The 18,613-nt window shown below is 37.4% G+C and overlaps 1 protein-coding gene across 4 annotated transcripts; it reads left to right on the forward strand.

The window, feature by feature from the left end:
- Positions 1-107: 107 nt before the first annotated feature.
- Positions 108-16,798, forward strand: uspl1 (ubiquitin specific peptidase like 1). Of its 4 annotated transcripts, none has more exon segments than NM_001003880.2 (9): positions 108-228; positions 1,947-2,098; positions 2,383-2,505; positions 3,575-4,664; positions 7,399-7,509; positions 7,598-7,727; positions 12,191-12,316; positions 12,409-12,569; positions 15,256-16,798. In NM_001003880.2, coding segments are annotated over 8 exon segments (3,045 nt in total). In that variant the 5' UTR covers positions 108-228; positions 1,947-2,035; the 3' UTR covers positions 16,497-16,798.
- The last annotated feature ends 1,815 nt before the right edge of the window (positions 16,799-18,613 follow it).

Raw genomic sequence — 18,613 nt, forward strand, 5'->3', positions numbered from 1 at the left:
CAGTCTGTTCATTCGTTCTGCAGATTATCCGGATGATGGCGCTCACGTGCCGTAAAAAAAGAGTCTTTGTAAAAACTTTATTACACACTCGAGCAAAACCGGAAGTTGTGCGTTGATCGTACGACGGGGAGCATGCACATGGAAATGTCTCCTACCGGCGTGCTGGAATTACCGAAAGTGTGTATAAAATCCAGTCTGGAGATTCTCCGCATCTGCACCGGACTCGAGGTATGTGCTGGTGTATATAATGTGCACCATTGTAAATGCAGTGTGTAAGGTTTGGGCGATCTGTTATCGTCTAGCGCGCTCACTGTTGCTATGCTATTCGCGCATGATCTCTATTATTCAACAAAAACAGACATTTCCACCTGCTTTATAGGTGTTATTTGAATAATCGGGATTTGTTAGCAGTAATTATGTGAGTTTTGTATATTTGATACTGCAGCAACGTTTAGCAATAAAGTCAGTAAGAAAACAGTGATTGGATTAACAACTGCTAATTTGACCATCAGTCTAACTTAATGTTTGTATTTGCAATGTTCGTGATACCTTCACAGATCTAGTTACCTTAATATTGTACGTTTTTAAACACAACACCATAAATATAATTACATGGTACCAGACCGCGGTAAAGTTAGTTTGACGTTTGACATGCATTAGACATTCGATGTCAAGCCAATTAAATTATTTACTCCTGATATAGTTTGAGCAAAAAATAGGTCAGGTAACGTTAAGCAATAATATGTGCCCTTTATGTTGCACAAGGCTTAATTTCTAGATTAAAAAAATTGACCATACGAATGAATTAAACAATTCAACCTTATGAAATTATACTCAATTCAAACGTATTATTTACAGATTATGTCGGATCATTGTTGTTTCGTTTCTTTATTATTTTATAATTTTTATAAAGAAATATTAGATTTTGAAATGCGTAAGTTGACGGAACGTTTAATGAACGCAATTAAGCATGCACAACGACTTGGATTGGTTATTGTCTTCATATATATTTGCATATGTGAATTGTGATTGGTCGACTCGCTGATCGCCACAATACATAAATTAGTACCCTGATAAAAAATATTCAAAGTGCCATGGTATACTATATAAGGAGCATGTCACCAATTGATAACCGTTTTTAAGGTATACCGAGATTTGGTAAATTCAAGGTTTTAAAACCACCAAAATTTTCTGCTATACCGTTCCTATGGTATGTGTAAGATTTTTTAAATTACTTTTTTATTTAAAATTTTTTTAGGACAACAGTATCTCCTTCAGAAAAGATCTCCGAAGATGCAGTTTCAATTTGTAAAGAAATCTGTGTTTTGTAAACTAAGGAAGACAGCAGAAGTCACTGATTGATTTGAGCTATAAAGCCTGACATGTTTACTGCTCCAAAATTTTAAAAATGTTTCTCAAAATAAAATAAATTTTGTTCAAAGGGGAAAAAAAGTTGTTTTTTATCCAGACATTTAAAAAGAATATATTAGAGCAGTAATCACAAAACCATGAAATCATGATATTTTCATCCAAGGTTATCATACCGTCAGAATCTTATACAGGTCCATGTATAGTCCTAAGAAGCACTGTGCAAAAAGCAGCTACTTTATTGACAAACAAATATAAAACTATTAGTTTAAAGAACTTTTTCTACTTCGCTCACTGCAACTCTGTGATTGGTGGAAATACTGTACAGCATTGTGGGAAATGTAGTATTTCAACACAGATTTAGCTAATAAACATGATGATTAATCTAAAAGAAGTTGAATTCATTAAACAAAAGCATATGCAATCATGATATAATCTCACAACAGGTCATGCCAATTTAAATGCTGTTCTCTTACTGACTGGCAGGTGCAGGTATTTTGCTCAGGAGTCTAGCTTGAGATGTTTGTTGTGTGTGTGTGTATTAGGGTCAGTTAATGTGATATTCTTTCTCACTGCAGTGCGTTCAGGTGGTGAGCCAGGTGGCACGGTTATATCAAGTTTATGGCAGCAGGACTCGTCAGAGAGCAGAAACCTCAGTGGCAGGAAAATGAACGGCGAAGGCACTGGTATAGGGGCTCCGACCCCAGCGTTGGCGGGGTTTTTGGGAAAAGTCAGTTATGCTCAGTTCTCTCCCTCTGTCACTTGTGCAAAGCTCTGCTGTCACCTTCAAATTTGTGTCTAAATTGTATGAAAATGGTACTGATTTGATCCACCACTCCAAACCAGACAAAAAACACGGAAATCTGTCATGTAAAAGGCGAAAGACAAACAGAAAGCATTTCAGTGATGTGCTGCTATACACTGTAATTGTGTGAGATTGTGTTGTATGTCATGTGTGGAGTGTTTAGTTTTAGAGTTTACTGTGATTCTCATCTTTTTGTTTTATGTTTGCAGAGTAAAGACAGAAATGCTTCACCCGGGAACTGTCCTTGGTGCTTGGCGAAAGGTCAGACAAACGCCCTCCGCTTTTATGCCGTCAACCTAAAGGAGACTGTTCTGCTCTGTACAAATGCAGTGGTGAGGCTTTTATTATTTACAGTACTACATTGCTTTATTTTTGCTCATCACTGACACTAAAAACTGAACGAATCTCACAACATCCGTCAATAATATGTCTATGGATCATTTCTCCCTCTTTAACTTCAAGATGAAGACTTGTTTTGCAAGGTCTGTAGAATATATTTAATAGGATTGTCCTGCTTTTAATGTTTGTATTTATTAGTTTGCTATGAAAATAGTCTGAGATGCTGAAATATAACTAAATAAAGGTATGCAATAGCATCAAATCAAAAGGAAACAAGTTTATGCATAAACAAAATGAAGCTTAGTTTTAGATAATAATTAATATGGATGCAACTTTTTTTTGGCCACCATTAATTTGACTGCTATATTCTGTTATGACTCCTGTTTTGCTTTAATAATAATAATTTGTATAACGCTTGACAAGCTTACATTTAATTTTATTAAAAAGAACTGAGTGCAGGGTTTCCGCTGAGTCTTAAAAAATCTTAAAATGTCTTAATTCCCAAAATTAAAATTGTAGGCCTTAAAAAGTCTTAAATGTTCTAAAATATTGTGTTGTAGGTCTTAAATCATTTTTAAATGGGTCTCAATTTTCCTTTGTTTATGTATTGCTACTCAATCTGGCCAAAACCTGTACAATCATCTCAATAAAACTTTCAAATTTTCATTCAAAAAGGTATATCTATTTTTATAATGACATTTTTTAGGGGTACAAAGGGTAAAATTGAACTCATAATAATGGTTTAATTATTTTCCTTAAAATAACATTAGTTTAAAAGTGCTCCATGTATTTACTGGGGAGGACACAGACCTGGACATATTGTTTTGAATTTTATATTTCCCAACATGATTAATTATTCTAATATTGGGCTTTATTTTCTTATTGAAAATTTTTTTTTCTGATAATGGGCTGAAATACCAGCAAGCTGAATAAATTCTTGATGAGTTTTGTAAAATACGCTATTCATATTTCTGATCACATTAGGTGCTTGTGAATCTTTCTTAAAAAATTATCCAAGTGAGATGGTCATTTACACCCGTGCTGTTATCTCTTATCTTGCAGTGCCTTTACCCGTTGGTTAGTAGATCTCTGGAAGAAGTGCGTGCTAGTTTATCCAAAGGTGGATGCAAAAGGAGCATTTCTTCCCTTCCCGACATCAGTGATGACTCCTGTCCTCCAAAACGACCCAGAGAAGAGAAACTGGATGTTCTGGCAGATGTTTCTGAGCCATGTGATGCTGAAGTCAATGATGCCACCCTTCCAGACGACACTGTCAAAACTCAAACGTTTACAGATCAACAGTCAGCACCTGCAGAGACTATTTCTCTTGATAAAACTGAAGAACAACCTGTTTCTATAGAAGACATTAAGGAACAACCTATCTCTCATGATGCCACTGAGGGGCAACCTATATCTATTGATCAAACTGAGGAGCAACCCGTTTCTATTCTTCACACTGAGGAGCAACCTATAGTTCTTGATCTCATAGAAGTAAAACCTATGTCTGTTGATCATTCTGAGGAACAACCTATCTGTATTGATAACACCAAGGAACGACCTGTTTCTATTGTTCACACTGAGGAGCAATCCATAGTTCTTGACCTCTTTGAAGTTAAACCTATGTCTATTGCTCACACTGAGGAGAAACCTACATCTTTTGATCACATTGAGGAGAAGCCTATGTCTATTGCTCACACTGAGGAGAAACCTGTGTCTCTTGTTCACACTGAGGATCAACATTTGTCTATTGATCAAACAGAGGAACAACCCATCTCAATTGATCCCACAGAGGAGCAACAACCCGAGGAATTACCTGCTGTCTCTGATGAGGATGTAGACTTGTGTGAAAGGAAGGAGGATTGTGTATCCAGTACTCAAGATGAGATGGAGGAGGAGGTCTTGGAGAGTTCTTCAGAGCTGGTCCCGGTTCATTCTGAACTCTTCTGGAAAAACGAGGAGAACATGTGCTGGTTGGATGCGATGTTGGTGATGCTGGTGCACTGCAGGACCATCAGAGGGACTCCATGTCGGGGCATAAAGCTGAGCGATAAGTTGGCAACAGTGCCTTGCAATGATTCTGTCGTCTGGAAACTTTGCTGGAGATATGATAAAACGTGTGCCTATCTCCAAGCCAGGAAGAAACAGAGCGAAGGTAAGAAAAAGACATATATTGGCATTTGTACAGTGTTTGATTTTTGACCCCCTGATTTTGAACCATTAAAGGATGTGGAATGTCTTATTTTATATACACAAAGTTATTTAGTAAAAAAGGCAAACTATGGCTTATCACAGAATATATGAGTGTTATGATGCACAAAAGTTAAGCGTTTATTTACTGCAGTCTAATCACCTTATTATTGTTTGGTTCTTCCTTATATAAGCCAGAGCTGCACAAATAATCGAAAAAAGATCGCGATCTCGATTCGACCCCCTAGACCAGGTGTGACCAACCCTGTTCCTGGCGATCGACCTCCCTGCAGATTTCAGTTGCAACCCATATCAAATACACCTGCCTGTAATTATCAAGTGCTGTTCAGGACTTAATTAATTGGTTCAGGTGTGTTTGATCAGGGTTGGAGCTGAACTTTGCAGCAAGGTCGATCTCCAGGAGCAGGGTTGAGCACCACTGCCCAAGACCATCTTAATCCAGCATTTCTACGATTCTGTCAATCATATTTTCAAGTTCAAGAGAGAAGCAAAGGCGGCTGCACGAGTCTTTTCATTGTTTCACACACGTTGCTCAGCGACATGGACACCTCCAAATGATGTTGAAAGAGTCGCAATCTGTGTTTATAAGGTATAATTCACCTAAAAATGTCGTTTTTGTCTTCATATAATGCTGTATTCATGCCCGGGAAATCACACGTGACGTTAGTTGCTGACTGTGCGTGCGCGCGCATCTACTTTAGTGAACAGAACCTGCATATGCTGTGAGTAACAGGTAATAAAGTTGTAAATAATATATTCAATAAATATTCAGTTTGTGGCACAAAGTGATCGTTTGAGAGTCGCGCGCAAAGTATGAACAGCACTTAGCAGTGAAAATTAAACCGAAAGCGAGCACATCATTTAAAAAAATTATATTGATTTTTAGAGATATGATTGCGACAAGCATTTGATTTTTTTCTTTTATAGCAAACACACAGTTGTGCCTGAAAATAAATGTTTACTGGGTCGGTATAACTACTCTGGCTTATATAATGTTGATTTTACCAGTGAATTAAATGGTCTAATAACACATTGCAATTTGGCCTATATCTCAAACATAGTTCAACATCAGAATTATTGTAAATAGAAATGAATTATTTATAGAAACCAGTTGACCTACACATAATATTAATATTGTTGTTTTACCATATGTCTGAGAAAAAACAATAATCTCATATTAAGCTTTACATCTACAGATCCAAGAGAATATTGTGATCTTTATTTTAAGCAAAAAAAAAAAAATGTGATTCTCACTTTACCCAGAATCGTGCAGCCCTGATATTAGCACAACTATTTAATTATAACATGTTTACATAAGCACAATATCATAGTTTAAGTCAGGGGTCACCAAACATGCTCCTGGAGGGCCGGTGTCCTGCAGCTCCAGCCCTACTAAAATAATCAAGCTAATCAAAGTCTTAAGGCTCGTACGCTCCGGCACGCTTTTCGTTTGCCTTTTTTGTCTGTGTTTTACAAGACTTTTTTCCAGATTCAAACCTAACCGATTTTCACAGGCGTCGAGCACAAGAGTGTGCAAAATCACTCCTTGGGGTTAGATGGCGCTACATAACTTTAAGCCTCTGACACCCGCTTGTAATACAGAAGAAGACGACAAAGCTGACACGCTTGTTTTTAAAGGTACTGACGATTTGAACACGCATGGATGGTTCAAGCAGAGGCTCCAGCTCTAGCGATGAAGTCATAATTATTGTTCACTAGTGCAATAAGCAACTCCACGTTCATATCGCCTCTGGGCATCTTCTTCAATGTGCGCTCGCATTGGCAGTTTTGCACTTGAGCGCCTCCAAGTGCTGTTTACTGTCACTTCAGCAGCTCTGTGCACGTGAACAAAAGTGCCAATCTGATTGGTGGAGAAGGTTTTGACAGTGCGTAAAAAAAAACAAAAAAAAAACGAGCATGAGGCGTTTCTTCAAAAATGTGTGACATAGTGAAATGATGTAGCAAGTGAGCAATTCAAGTCAAGGAGGAACACAAAGAGGCCAGCAGTAATTACTACATTCACTACTTTTTTCAAATATTTGCAAACAATTTGAATTATTAGATTTAGACATAATTGCTTAAGCGAATCCCTCCTCGGTGATTGACCATTTCTGTCATAATGATATTATATGCTTTGTTTACGCTTGCGTCAGAAGTTGCGGTTTCATGTAGTGAATTAGAGTACATACACTGCCCTCTGCAGGTGCAAGACACATTCTCCCACGTAGGCAAATAACTTTTTTCAATTGGTTTTTGTCTCTTAGGTGTGTGCACTGGCTCGTTTTTGGTCCAGATAGAACCAGATGCGAGCAAGGCAACAATACAGTTGGGTTTTTTCAGCGCTAGTTGGTGACCGCTTGGTGTGTCCCAGCCTTTTGGCTTGTCTTATAATGCTGCTCTGTGCAGTCTAATAAAACACAACATATTAACATAATGACCTAACACAATCGACGTCATTAGCATGGTGATACAGGACATAGAAAGAGTGACAACTAAAAATAGCTTATTTTTTTTTTACAAATATAAGCAAATATATGTAATAAAAAATCTATTAAAAAAATCATATTGTGACCTAAAAAAATTTAAACAAAACAAAAAACAAACACATCTACCCAATAATTGGTTTACATTATGAATATGTTGAATTGTAGAGCACTTACCTGTTTTCCTCTCTGCAGATAAAGTCTTGCGAGTCCCTGCTGGAGTCCTGGTTGAGGCTGAGCGGCGTCTGTCTGCTCTCCGGCTCTCAGTCTTCAAGCTTCTTCAGCCTACACTCAAGTGTGAAATTGGTAAAAGGCTTCAACAGCTACTCATAAAATGATTTGATATCAACGTGCCGCTTGTCATTGACTGATAATCCATCTGTCTGCCATGCAGGTCAGCAGGAGACACCAGTGTTCGCACTCCCGCTTCTTCTGCGCTCAGACAAGTGGGCTCAGGATATTTTCCAGCACACTATCCGATGGGAGTTCAAGTGCACTTGTTGTGACTTTACTGTAAATGAGAGGTAAGCTGAGAGGATCCCTTTTTAGTAGATACTTCTTTTGTTTAATGTAAGCAAACTAGGGATGCCAACGTTTAACTATCGACTGATTAATTCTCAATAATCATTTAAATTGTTGGTCAATTAAGCATTGATGTGGATAGTTTTGACACCCAAAACATACAGCAGATATGAGGGAGAATAAAGTTGCACAGCATTCATTGTGGACAGCAATATCAGACCTTTAGTTTTCTGAAATGGATTAGCAGATTCCTCTGAACTGGTACATTTAACTCATGAACATTACATTTATAAATGTGTATATATATATATATATATATATATATATATATATATATATATATATATATATATATATATATATATATATATATATTAGTGCTGTCAATCGATTAAAAAAATTAACTAATTGCACCTTTTTAAAAAATTTATCGCATTTAAAATACTGAAACTTGTGATTTTGGCTATTTAAATGTAAAATTAATGTAAACGCAAGACAAAAATATTTAAATTCCAAATATAATTGTTTAATAGAATTTTTGTTTAACTTGTAACAGATTTCTTCATGGAAACAACATACCCACAATAAATCATTAAGATCCTGGCTTGACAGCCATATTTATTACAGAAATTAAAACACAGGCTTGTTAATGACATTTAAATTTCAAAACAGTCAATGCCAATAAAGAAAACATTGATTTCCATGTTGGATTCTAAGTGGACTGCAAAAAATGCCAAAATACAGGAATTGCAGACATGGAAAATGAAAAATTATAATAATAAACCATAGAATACAAACTGTTGCACTCATTGTAAAGTTTTATTGCTGTGAGTTGAGAACATTAATTATAGAGTAGAAACAATTTTGCTTAATCCTCCTTTACATTCATCCAGTTGCTAAGACTAGGAGTATCCCGCAAGTGCACAGAGACTGCCAAATGCCCGCAAATGAATGATAATTTCTTGCAAACCGGTCGCTAAATACATTGCACACCCCTCTCGCCCCTACTCAGATACATCACTCACTCCACCCCTGACACCCCTCAACGTGCCTGACACAGAGACACACACAGACACACACACACACACACACAACGCGCTGCAGACGTTTTGGCCCCAACGGCCTTCCATACTGGAGCGACTCCCCTCAGATTGAACACGCATGATCACGTTCATCAAATTTGCTTAAACTAAGAACGAAATGCGGAGGATTTTCTTTCTGTTCGCCATGCAGTATCAACTTACAACAGATGTCGAAAGTTAAAAATGAAACACCTGAAATTGCATGAAACTCTGGATAACCAGTGATGCAACTAATTGTTTTATACTGGAACTTGCCTTCAAAAAGTGCTTCCTTGGTCTTATCCACATTTATTGCATGTTGAACACACGTCCACCACAACAGGAAGTAAAAAAAACCTGCAACTGCGTTAATTGCGTTAATTCTTTTAACGCGTTAATTATTTAAAATTAATTGCATGCGTTAAGGCGTTAATTTTGACAGCGCTAATATATATATATTATATATAAGACAGATGATGTGGGCTAACAGTGAAGTGGCATTATCCTTTAACACATGAACATTCATGAGTAAACATCAGCCTTTTCACATTCTCCTGAATTTCCTTAAGATACTAATAACATGCACATTTGAGATTAAATTAAAATTTTGTAACACAAGCTATATGCTCTCATAGACACACACTTGCTATTGGTGGTGCTATTCTTTAATTAATAATAATACATTTTAAGGTGCCTTTTAAAGCACTCAAGGTCAGCATAAGAAGCCAGGGCTCGAAATGAACCTTTTAGCTTGGCATCACTGGTGCTCCTAACTTAAATTGAGTTGCTCCCACCAAAAATGATGAGCACCTTCACTACAAGTGTTATATTAACATATTTATTGCATTTGAAATCAAAACTAACAAACAAAAATAAATCTGCATGCGCTCACCGGCCTACATGCCCTGCTTATTGTGAATGAAATGAACTGAGTTACTGATAATAACTGTGATGTCTAATATTGCACAGATGATGTTGACATATAACTTATTATCTGCGTATGTCATCTTAATAGCAGTAGCAGTCTTTTCTTGAGCTGCAATATTAGTTTATTCTTAGTAAATGCAAGTTGCAGTTGCACGACTGACAACATTGTGACGATTAAATGAAGAATTAAATACAACATGTCTTGCTTAAAATGTGTGGCAAACGCTTTTATCTGCAAACTCCATCTCTTAGGCTTTACAGTGAATGGCTTCAGTCATTTTTTTTCTTTTCAGTTGACTGGAATTCTTTTATCCACTTATCGAAAAGTGTAAATGGAGGATTGACATTCACCACATGATCACTAATTAGATGTGCCATTATTTGTAACTTTAGGTGGTCTCTAAAACAAAATCTGTTCGTGTTACTTTCATTCTCTCATATCCAGACCTTTACATTTTTCCGACTAACTGAGTGATGGACAGCTGATATTAACCAATCCATTTGCGTTTAGTTCAAGAGCAGTGGGCCAATCAGAAGAGCTTGAAGGCGGGGCTGGCTTTGTTTACTGCAGCAAGTCTACATGTCAACTGTTTTAAACCATTCCTGAGCGCTGCATTTGGCATTTTTAGGAGCATATGCATTGATCGTAAATGTCTCATAACGGGGCGATCACACTGAATGTGCTTTATGCGTTGAGAGGTGCCTTTTTTGAATGATTTATTAAGAGGCTGATCACACCAAGCGCGCCTTTACGTTTCAAAAACGCAAAGCGCACCAGACTGCCTTTTTGTTGACAAGAAAAAAAAAACGTGCATTGCGATTTTTCGCTAGGCAACGACTGGATCAGCTGGGTATTGTTCGAAAGTGTTGCTGTTGATATTAATATAATATAATTTTAATAATGGATAATATTGTGATATTCATGATTTGTGAAGTCATACAGCTCTGGATAACTCAAAACAGCTACCACAAGTCTCTCCACAAGTCTTGACAACACAAACAGGCACCTCAACAGAAACCCGGTGCACAAGGGCAAAAACGCAAGCCGCAGCAGGCGGTTAAAACACGAGGGGTGCATAAGCAGCGCGCAAATCACTCACAGCTGTTAGTAAACCATTCAAAAAAGGCGTCTCTCAACGCAAAAAGCGCTTTCAGTGTAAACGGCCCCTAACGGCCGCGAGGGTGCTGCGTGCACATGCAGTAAACATTTTGCAATGAAAACTGCTAACACAAACACTCCCAAATATATTGTGAAGTTGCGAAACTGTCAAACAAAACGGTCGCAATTTCGAGCCCTGGAAGCAATAAATAAGCAATAGTAAATAAACCGTAAAGGAAGCAGAAGTTACAAAATTACAGCAATAAAATAACACAAGCATATTATAAAACAGTAATAATGTAAGACATGCTAATGTAAACAAATGAGTTTTCAGTTGAGCCTTTAATAAACGTATCAATATATTCTGTAGCCTTATCAGCCTTCTATTAACAGTAAACACGGATGTGATTTACATATTTTCCAACCACAATGGGGTGACTCTTGTAATTTTTGTAATTTGTGTAGTCCTTCAATGTGCATGTATGAGGAAGCCGCTGTCAATATTCTAGATAATAAAATCATTTTATGTTTTTGTTTTTAAATGTCATGATCATAAACTCTGTATATGATAAATAGAGCCTTTACAGCGTTTTGGGCACATTTTTTATAACTTTCTGCAAGTCATCTGTCCTATTATCCTTATATAAACTGTGCTGCAGCTGAGCACCTAAAACTTTATTCCTCAAAGTTTTGTGAAGTTAGAAGGTGAAATTAGTTTATTAAAACTTGTTTGGAGGTATTAGGTGGAAAATTGTCATTCATATAGTATTCGGTAACACTTAAGTTTAGGTCACAATTCATGGTATTAACAAACCATTAACTTCCACTTCTAGCTTAATAAACTACTAGTTAGCTGTTTATTAATAGCTAGTAAGGTAGAAGTTAGGGTTTAGGGTAGGATTAGTGATGTGAAGTAAGATATTACTTTATAACTACTAATGAACAGTAAATATCTTAATAATAGGCTAGTAATAAGTCAGTAGATAATAGCATGAATTGTGACCTAAACTGAAGTGTTACCTAATATTCAAATAATGAAGTCGCAATGAACTGTAGACTCCCTTTAGCAATAAAGTAATGGATTTATGTAGGTTTTTATTGTCAACATCACTTCACAAACCTCAAATATGAGCATCAAAGAGTTTAATTATTATTAAACCTCGCTGAAAAGTTTTTGCAGGGTGAGTCTGTATATAATTTGGAGCTCTTGCTCGAGTAAAATATTTTCCTTTGCATGAGGACAGTGATGCATCTTGCTTTTATTAAGGTTAATAATTAATTAATACTTAATTTAAATGATGATTGCTCATAGGAATCTGTGGAAATGGACATCCCTAATGCATGCACGCATAACCTGTCCTTCCTTTTTTTCTTGTAGTGTTGAGAAGACTCTGACAACTTTGACTTGTATTGTTAAGGACTGGCATCCGCTAAAAGCCAATAATCGCACTCAGTGCAACAAATGCGAGCACAAAAACCAGAGGAGGAAAATGGTGCTTGAAAAGTAAGTCTTTTTCTTATTTGTTTCATCATGATTTAATTAGTAAAAATCTGCTTGTGTTTGAGGTTGATAATTGTCTTTGTGGATTTTTGCAGGCTGTCCTCTGTGTTTGCGTTGCACTTTGTGGAGGGTCTGCCCAGGAAAGACCTTACTAAATACGGGTTTACATTCCAGGGCTTTCAATACAGCGTTAGCACTATTATCCAGTACAACAAACATCTTCAGCACTTTGTCACTTGGGTCCGTCAGAGCAATGGTGAGTCACTTCATTAACTCAGCTATTTACACTTACATTTATGTAATAAGGTGCCGGATTTAGTGTTTAAATTTATGATTTTTTTTTAATTTATGAGTTTTATTTATGATTAATTTAGATTTAAATGTTTTACTATATTGATCAGAAGTAGTTAATATTTTTTTTAAATATGTTAATCAGCTGATTTCGGACATTACAAATAATAATAAATGTCTAAACACCCTTAATTACCAGCTAATGTACTGATCATCAACTAACAAAAGAATTGTTGGAAATTAAATGTGGAGATTACATCTGTCCCCATCAGTCAGCCCTAATCGATTTACTATTGAGTATCTGCCTAATATAGAGTTCCTATAGATACTTGTATTTTTGGGTTGCTAGATGGACTTTTAGACAGAATAATAATATTTAAATCAATACATTGTATCAGCTCATTTACACAATACTGTAAAGCAGTGGTCACCAAACTTGTTCCTGGAGGGCAGGTGTCCTGCAGATTTTATCTCCAACCCTAATCAAACACACCTGAACAAGCTAATCAAGCTCTTACTAGGTATACTGGAAACATCCAGGCAGGTGTGTTGAGGCAAGTTGGAGCTAAACCCTGCAAGGACACAAGCCCTCCAGGACCGAGATTGGTGACCCCTGCTGTAAAGCATCAAAAAACAGGTCCAAATGGAACCTAAAATAAACCTTGATAAAAGTTAGGAAAGGTTTAAGCGAATTACAAGTATGTTCATAGGGAGCTGTATTTGCATAGATCTCATGACAAAAGCAAACTTGCACAGATCAGCCAAACACACAATCACTCTTCCTCATAAGCATTCAAGTGTATGATTAAAACTAGCATAGAGTGCCATCTGCTGTTAAAAACTAGTCTAGAGCATTGTCTGCTTTTAAAGTGTAGTATAGTGTCATCTGCTGTTAAAAATTATCCTAGCCTAGAGCACTTTCTGCTGTTAAAAACTAGCCTAGAGTGCCATCTGCTGTTAAAAACTAGCCTAGAGGGCCATCTGCTGTTAAAAAACTAGCCTAGAGGGCCATCTGCTGTAAAAAAACTAGCCTAGAGTGCCATCTGCTGTTAAAAACTAGCCTAGAGGGCCATCTGCTGTTAAAAACTAGCCTAGAGGGCCATCTGCTGTTAAAAAACTAGCCTAGAGGGCCATCTGCTGTTAAAAAACTAGCCTAGAGGGCCATCTGCTGTTAAAAACTAGCCTAGAGGGCTATCTGCTGTTAAAAACTAGCCTAGAGGGCCATCTGCTGTTAAAAACTAGCCTAGAGTGCCATCTGCTGTTAAAAACTAGCCTAGAGGGCCATCTGCTGTTAAAAACTAGCCTAGAGGGCCATCTGCTGTTAAAAACTATCCTAGAGGGCCATTTGGTGTTAAAAACTAGCCTAGAGTGCCATCTGATGTTAAAAACTAGACTAGAGTGCCATCTGGTGTTAAAAACTAGCCTAGAGGGCCATCTGCTGTTAAAAACTATCCTAGCCTAGAGCACTTTCTGCTGTTAAAAACTAGCCTAGAGGGCCATCTGCTGTTAAAAACTAGCCTAGAGGGCCATCTGCTGTTAAAAACTAGCCTAGAGGGCCATCTGCTGTTAAAAACTAGCCTAGAGGGCCATCTGCTGTTAAAAACTATCCTAGCCTAGAGCACTTTCTGCTGTTAAAAACTAGCCTAGAGGGCCATCTGCTGTTAAAAACTAGCCTAGAGGGCCATCTGCTGTTAAAAACTAGCCTAGAGGGCCATCTGCTGTTAAAAACTAGCCTAGAGGGCCATCTGCTGTTAAAAACTAGCCTAGAGGGCCATCTGCTGTTAAAAAACTAGCCTAGAGGGCCATCTGCTGTTAAAAACTAGCCTAGAGGGCCATCTGCTGTTAAAAACTATCCTAGCCTAGAGCACTTTCTGCTGTTAAAAACTAGACTAGAGGGCCATCTGCTGTTAAAAACTAGCCTAGAGGGCCATCTGCTGTTAAAAACTATCCTAGCCTAGAGCACTTTCTGCTGTTAAAAACTAGCCTAGAGTGCCATCTGCTGTTAAAAACTATCCTAGCCTAGAGGGCCATCTGCTGTTAAAAACTAGCCTAGAGTGCCATCTGCTGTTAAAAACTATCCTAGCCTAGAGCACTTTCTGCTGTTAAAAACTAGCTTAGAGTGCCATCTGCTTTTAAAGTCTAGTATAGAATGTCATCTGCTGTTAAAGTCTAGTATAGTGTCTGCAGATCTGCTGTTAAAAGCTAGTTTAGCATAGAGCATTATTTGCTGTTTAAAAACTAGCCTAGAGCATACTGCCTGCCGGTGAAAACTAGCCTAGAGCATACTGCCTGCTGTTAAAAACTAGCCTAGAGCGGCATTTGCTGTTTGAAAACTAGCCTAGAGCATACTGTCTGCTGTTAAAAACTAGCCTAGAGCACCATCTGCTGCTAAAAATCAGCCAAAAGCACCATCAATTTTAAAAACTAGCCTAGAGGGCAATCTGTGGTTAAAAACTAGCCCAGAGCGCTGTCTGCTAAAATCTATAGCTCAGAATCAATTTAAAGAGAGATTAGCAATGCGTTTTGAAAATCTCTGAATGTATTTTTCACCACAGCTCTACTGATGATTAAGATCATCTCTCGTTTAGGAAATTAATCTGAAATGTAAGTTTTGATTCATTCCTCTCTCTATGTTCTGTCTTTTTTTATAGGATTTTGGCTGGAACTTGATGACCTTAAACACCCTTACAGCCCCACTCACAAGAGACTTCCTTTTCCCTCCAGTGAATTTCACATTCTCTTCTGGGAGACAGACTCCTTTAAAGAGGAGCATTCCGAGGTTTGTTTACCGACAGCTCCCCCTGAGGTCCCGAATGCCCCTGATGAACATCCTCCAAAACTGTCAGACTCTGTGGCCACCGACACATGCGTGATCAGCGCACTCACAGTGGAAGACACGACTGCAAGCAGCATTGCGGATACATCCATAGGCAGCACCACACTACTGGACACATTTGAAGGTCTGACCCATAAAGACATCGTAACCCTCACTCTGGTTAATTCTGAATCCCCCAAGAATGAACCGCGTCCCATGAGACCAGGCTTCGTGTCGGCTCCTCGTCACTGTCCTTTTGAAGCATCCAATTTGTTGTCTGGAATCCCCAAAACCGGGAGTCGACTTTCAACCCCTCCAATTCCTCAGAAATCTAGCTTAGTACACAAACCAGAGGTGGCAGCAGCAGCCGTATCAAAAACACATTTACAGCCTACATCATTATTTCAGCGTCATCCTTCCTTCCAGTCTACACCAATCAGACCTCCTCCTCCTCTTCCTCCTGCTCCAAAACCAAAACCCAGTCTGCAATATGACAAACATGAAGATCTGCCTGTGAAGCCGGCTGACATGTTTGGCGGCTTCAAGACAAAGAAATTGGCAAATTCTCAACCCAAACAAATCAGCCTTCCGGGTGGCCTTAATCCAAGTGTTAAGAAAACGGCAGGGCAGGAGCCCATTAGCACTACAGAAGCCCTCAGGCTGAAGCTAATGAAAAAGCTGAAGGCCAAGAAAAAGAAACTGGCCAAGTTAAACCAGCTCCTGGGAAATGGAGGGGAATCTGTGGCCAAACCGGACAGCACTGCACTTTCATCACCGTATTCAGTCACTTCTAGTACCACAACATACGACAGCTTTGATGACCAGTTTTTGGCTGATCTTCTATCTCCTGCGACGACCGTCAGTAACCTCTCGCCTGACAGTACGGGTCTCCTCGAGATGTTGAACAATGGCCAAAACGGCGAACAGCAAAATCCTGCTGTAGCAACTCTTGCTCCTGAAGCAACCCTAACCTGCTCTTCTTCCACCATATCGCCTTTAGATGAATACATGCAGTCAGGGATGTGCCACACTGCACTCGAGAACGCTGATTTTAATAGCTTGGATATATTTTTCTGATTTGAAGAAAACTTTTAGATGTTCAGAGTCATTGAGTTTTGCCTGGTGTTAAGATCGATTTAGTTTTGCATTGGTGAAAACAGGAAGACCTTTGTTAGCAAAGTATGCGGCACATCATCTGTTAGTTGTTCATGTTTTGCCTGATCTACTTGAAGAACATTACGCCATGTTTGACGATCAAAGTAAGCACAATGTACTTGTAAAGTTTTGTACAGAGTTGTCTAATGCTTTTGCGTTGTTATTTTTTATGGATTTCACCGTATTTAAACTGTTCATATTAAATTGTTCCAGAAAACTGTAAACGTTGTCTCACTGTAAATATATATTGGTCGTTTCTGTAATTAGTTTTAATTAAATTCAGGTGGATTCGGATCATAAGAAGCATCTTTACAATGTATAACAGTTTGCTTCCGTGTCCAATGAAGGGAATTCTTTGCTACACTATTAATCCAGCCTGATCTCAGGAGGAAACGTAAGTATTTTACGTTTTGACAATTTAGTGGCTAATTTGTGCGAATTCGTACGAGTTAAGTCGTACGAAAATGTATGATTTAAAAAGGAGGCGTGGCACCCAACCCCACCCCTAACCCCAACCACCATTGGATGATGAGCAAATCGTATTAAATTGTACAAATTAAATCGTACAAATTTAAACTAATTAGCCACTAAATCAAAAAGTTATGAATTCCTGTGGGATTGTGTTGATTAATCCTCATGTACTGTTGAGGATACTTCCATCCACTCTGGGGTGATTTTGTGTCTTAATTTGGCCATAACTTTTTCTGTTTTAGCAAATATAATTATTTTTGGTGACATCCTATTTTAACACCTATTTTGAGAAACTGCTTTGAATTTTTTTAAAAACATTCAATGATACACAGTTTAAATTTACTACCCTTTTTTATGTTTGGGATAGAAACATCCACTGAAATAAACTGCTGTAAAATGCATCAGATTAATATCTTTTTCAAAATGTTTTGCATTAATCTGTTAATGAAGCTCAGTCCTGATCAAAACTACTAAATTGCTTAGAAAATTACAGGATTTAACTCTTCAATTGCCAAATCCATAATTGATGTCACTGATTTGGTAAGAAATCGCACAAAACATTAACAAATTTGATTGCTTATAAAAACATTCATAAAAAAACTGCAAATTTATGCTAAAAAAACTTAAAGGAGCACCTATGATGAAAATCAACTTTTGTAAGCTGTTTGGACAGAACTGTATAGTGTCCACTGTCATAATGGAGTTATAAAAACAAATCTCTCTTTTTTTTTTTTTCCCTGACATTAAAATAGGATCCAAATGCCTGTGATTTTGAGGCCCACTGCCACGTGCCGCTCATCCAATTGATTGACAAGCGCCATGTTTCTATAATAACATGTACAGTGCTCAATAGAATTGAGTACAGCCCATTTTGAAAATGAATTTATCCATTTCTCAGTGAATATGGGCAATGTATTTTGGTGCATTTGAACAAAAACAGATTTATTATAAGATATATTTATTGGAATAATATTTTAGTCACCAAATATATTTAGAAATTGAAAGATAATACAATTAAATTCAAGCAAAATATATATTTTTTAAATTACAACCCACAAAATTGCAACCTTTTTTTTCCTTGTTTTTTTTCTATTTTAAATTTTGTATTTATTATTTTTCTATAGGATATAAATTTGGGTGTACTAGTTTTTGGACCGTTATCGTAAGTTATTTTGTTAGATAAGCTCCAGATTTGGCTTCAGTACTGACTAATCTAATGTATTTGCACAAATATAATATTATACAGCTTCCTTTTTAAAATATGAATTCAAAAGACAGATGTGTGAGGGGTGTACTTGTATATGCTGGGCACTGTATTCACATGTCCACAGAACATTTGTTTGCAAATAAACTGGGATTAAAAATATTCGTTCCAACTCTCTGTGATGTTTATAAGTTTAAAACATTTTTAAATCAGAGCATGCTTGTAATAAAGACAGTAAAATCGCTAGTAATTCTTTATAACTAAATTAAGAATAAAATTTGGCTGCATGGTGTCAGTTAAAGCTAATCTGTGTGTGTGTGTGTGTGTGTGTGTGTACTGCGAACAGCATTTGCATGACTCTTCA

The sequence above is a fragment of the Danio rerio genome, chromosome 10 (genome assembly GCF_052040795.2).
Source record: "Danio rerio strain M-AB ecotype USA chromosome 10, GRCz13ab, whole genome shotgun sequence".
In the NCBI taxonomy this organism is placed as follows: domain Eukaryota; kingdom Metazoa; phylum Chordata; class Actinopteri; order Cypriniformes; family Danionidae; genus Danio; species Danio rerio.

Coding starts and splice junctions, on each gene's coding strand:
- uspl1 (XM_087269320.1), top strand. CDS start 133: ATGCACATGGAAATGTCTCCTACCGGCGTGCTGGAATTACCGAAAGTG. Junction 229..2,382: donor GCATCTGCACCGGACTCGAG/GTATGTGCTGGT, acceptor TTATGTTTGCAG/AGTAAAGACAGAAATGCTTC. Junction 12,570..15,255: donor TTGGGTCCGTCAGAGCAATG/GTGAGTCACTTC, acceptor CTTTTTTTATAG/GATTTTGGCTGGAACTTGAT.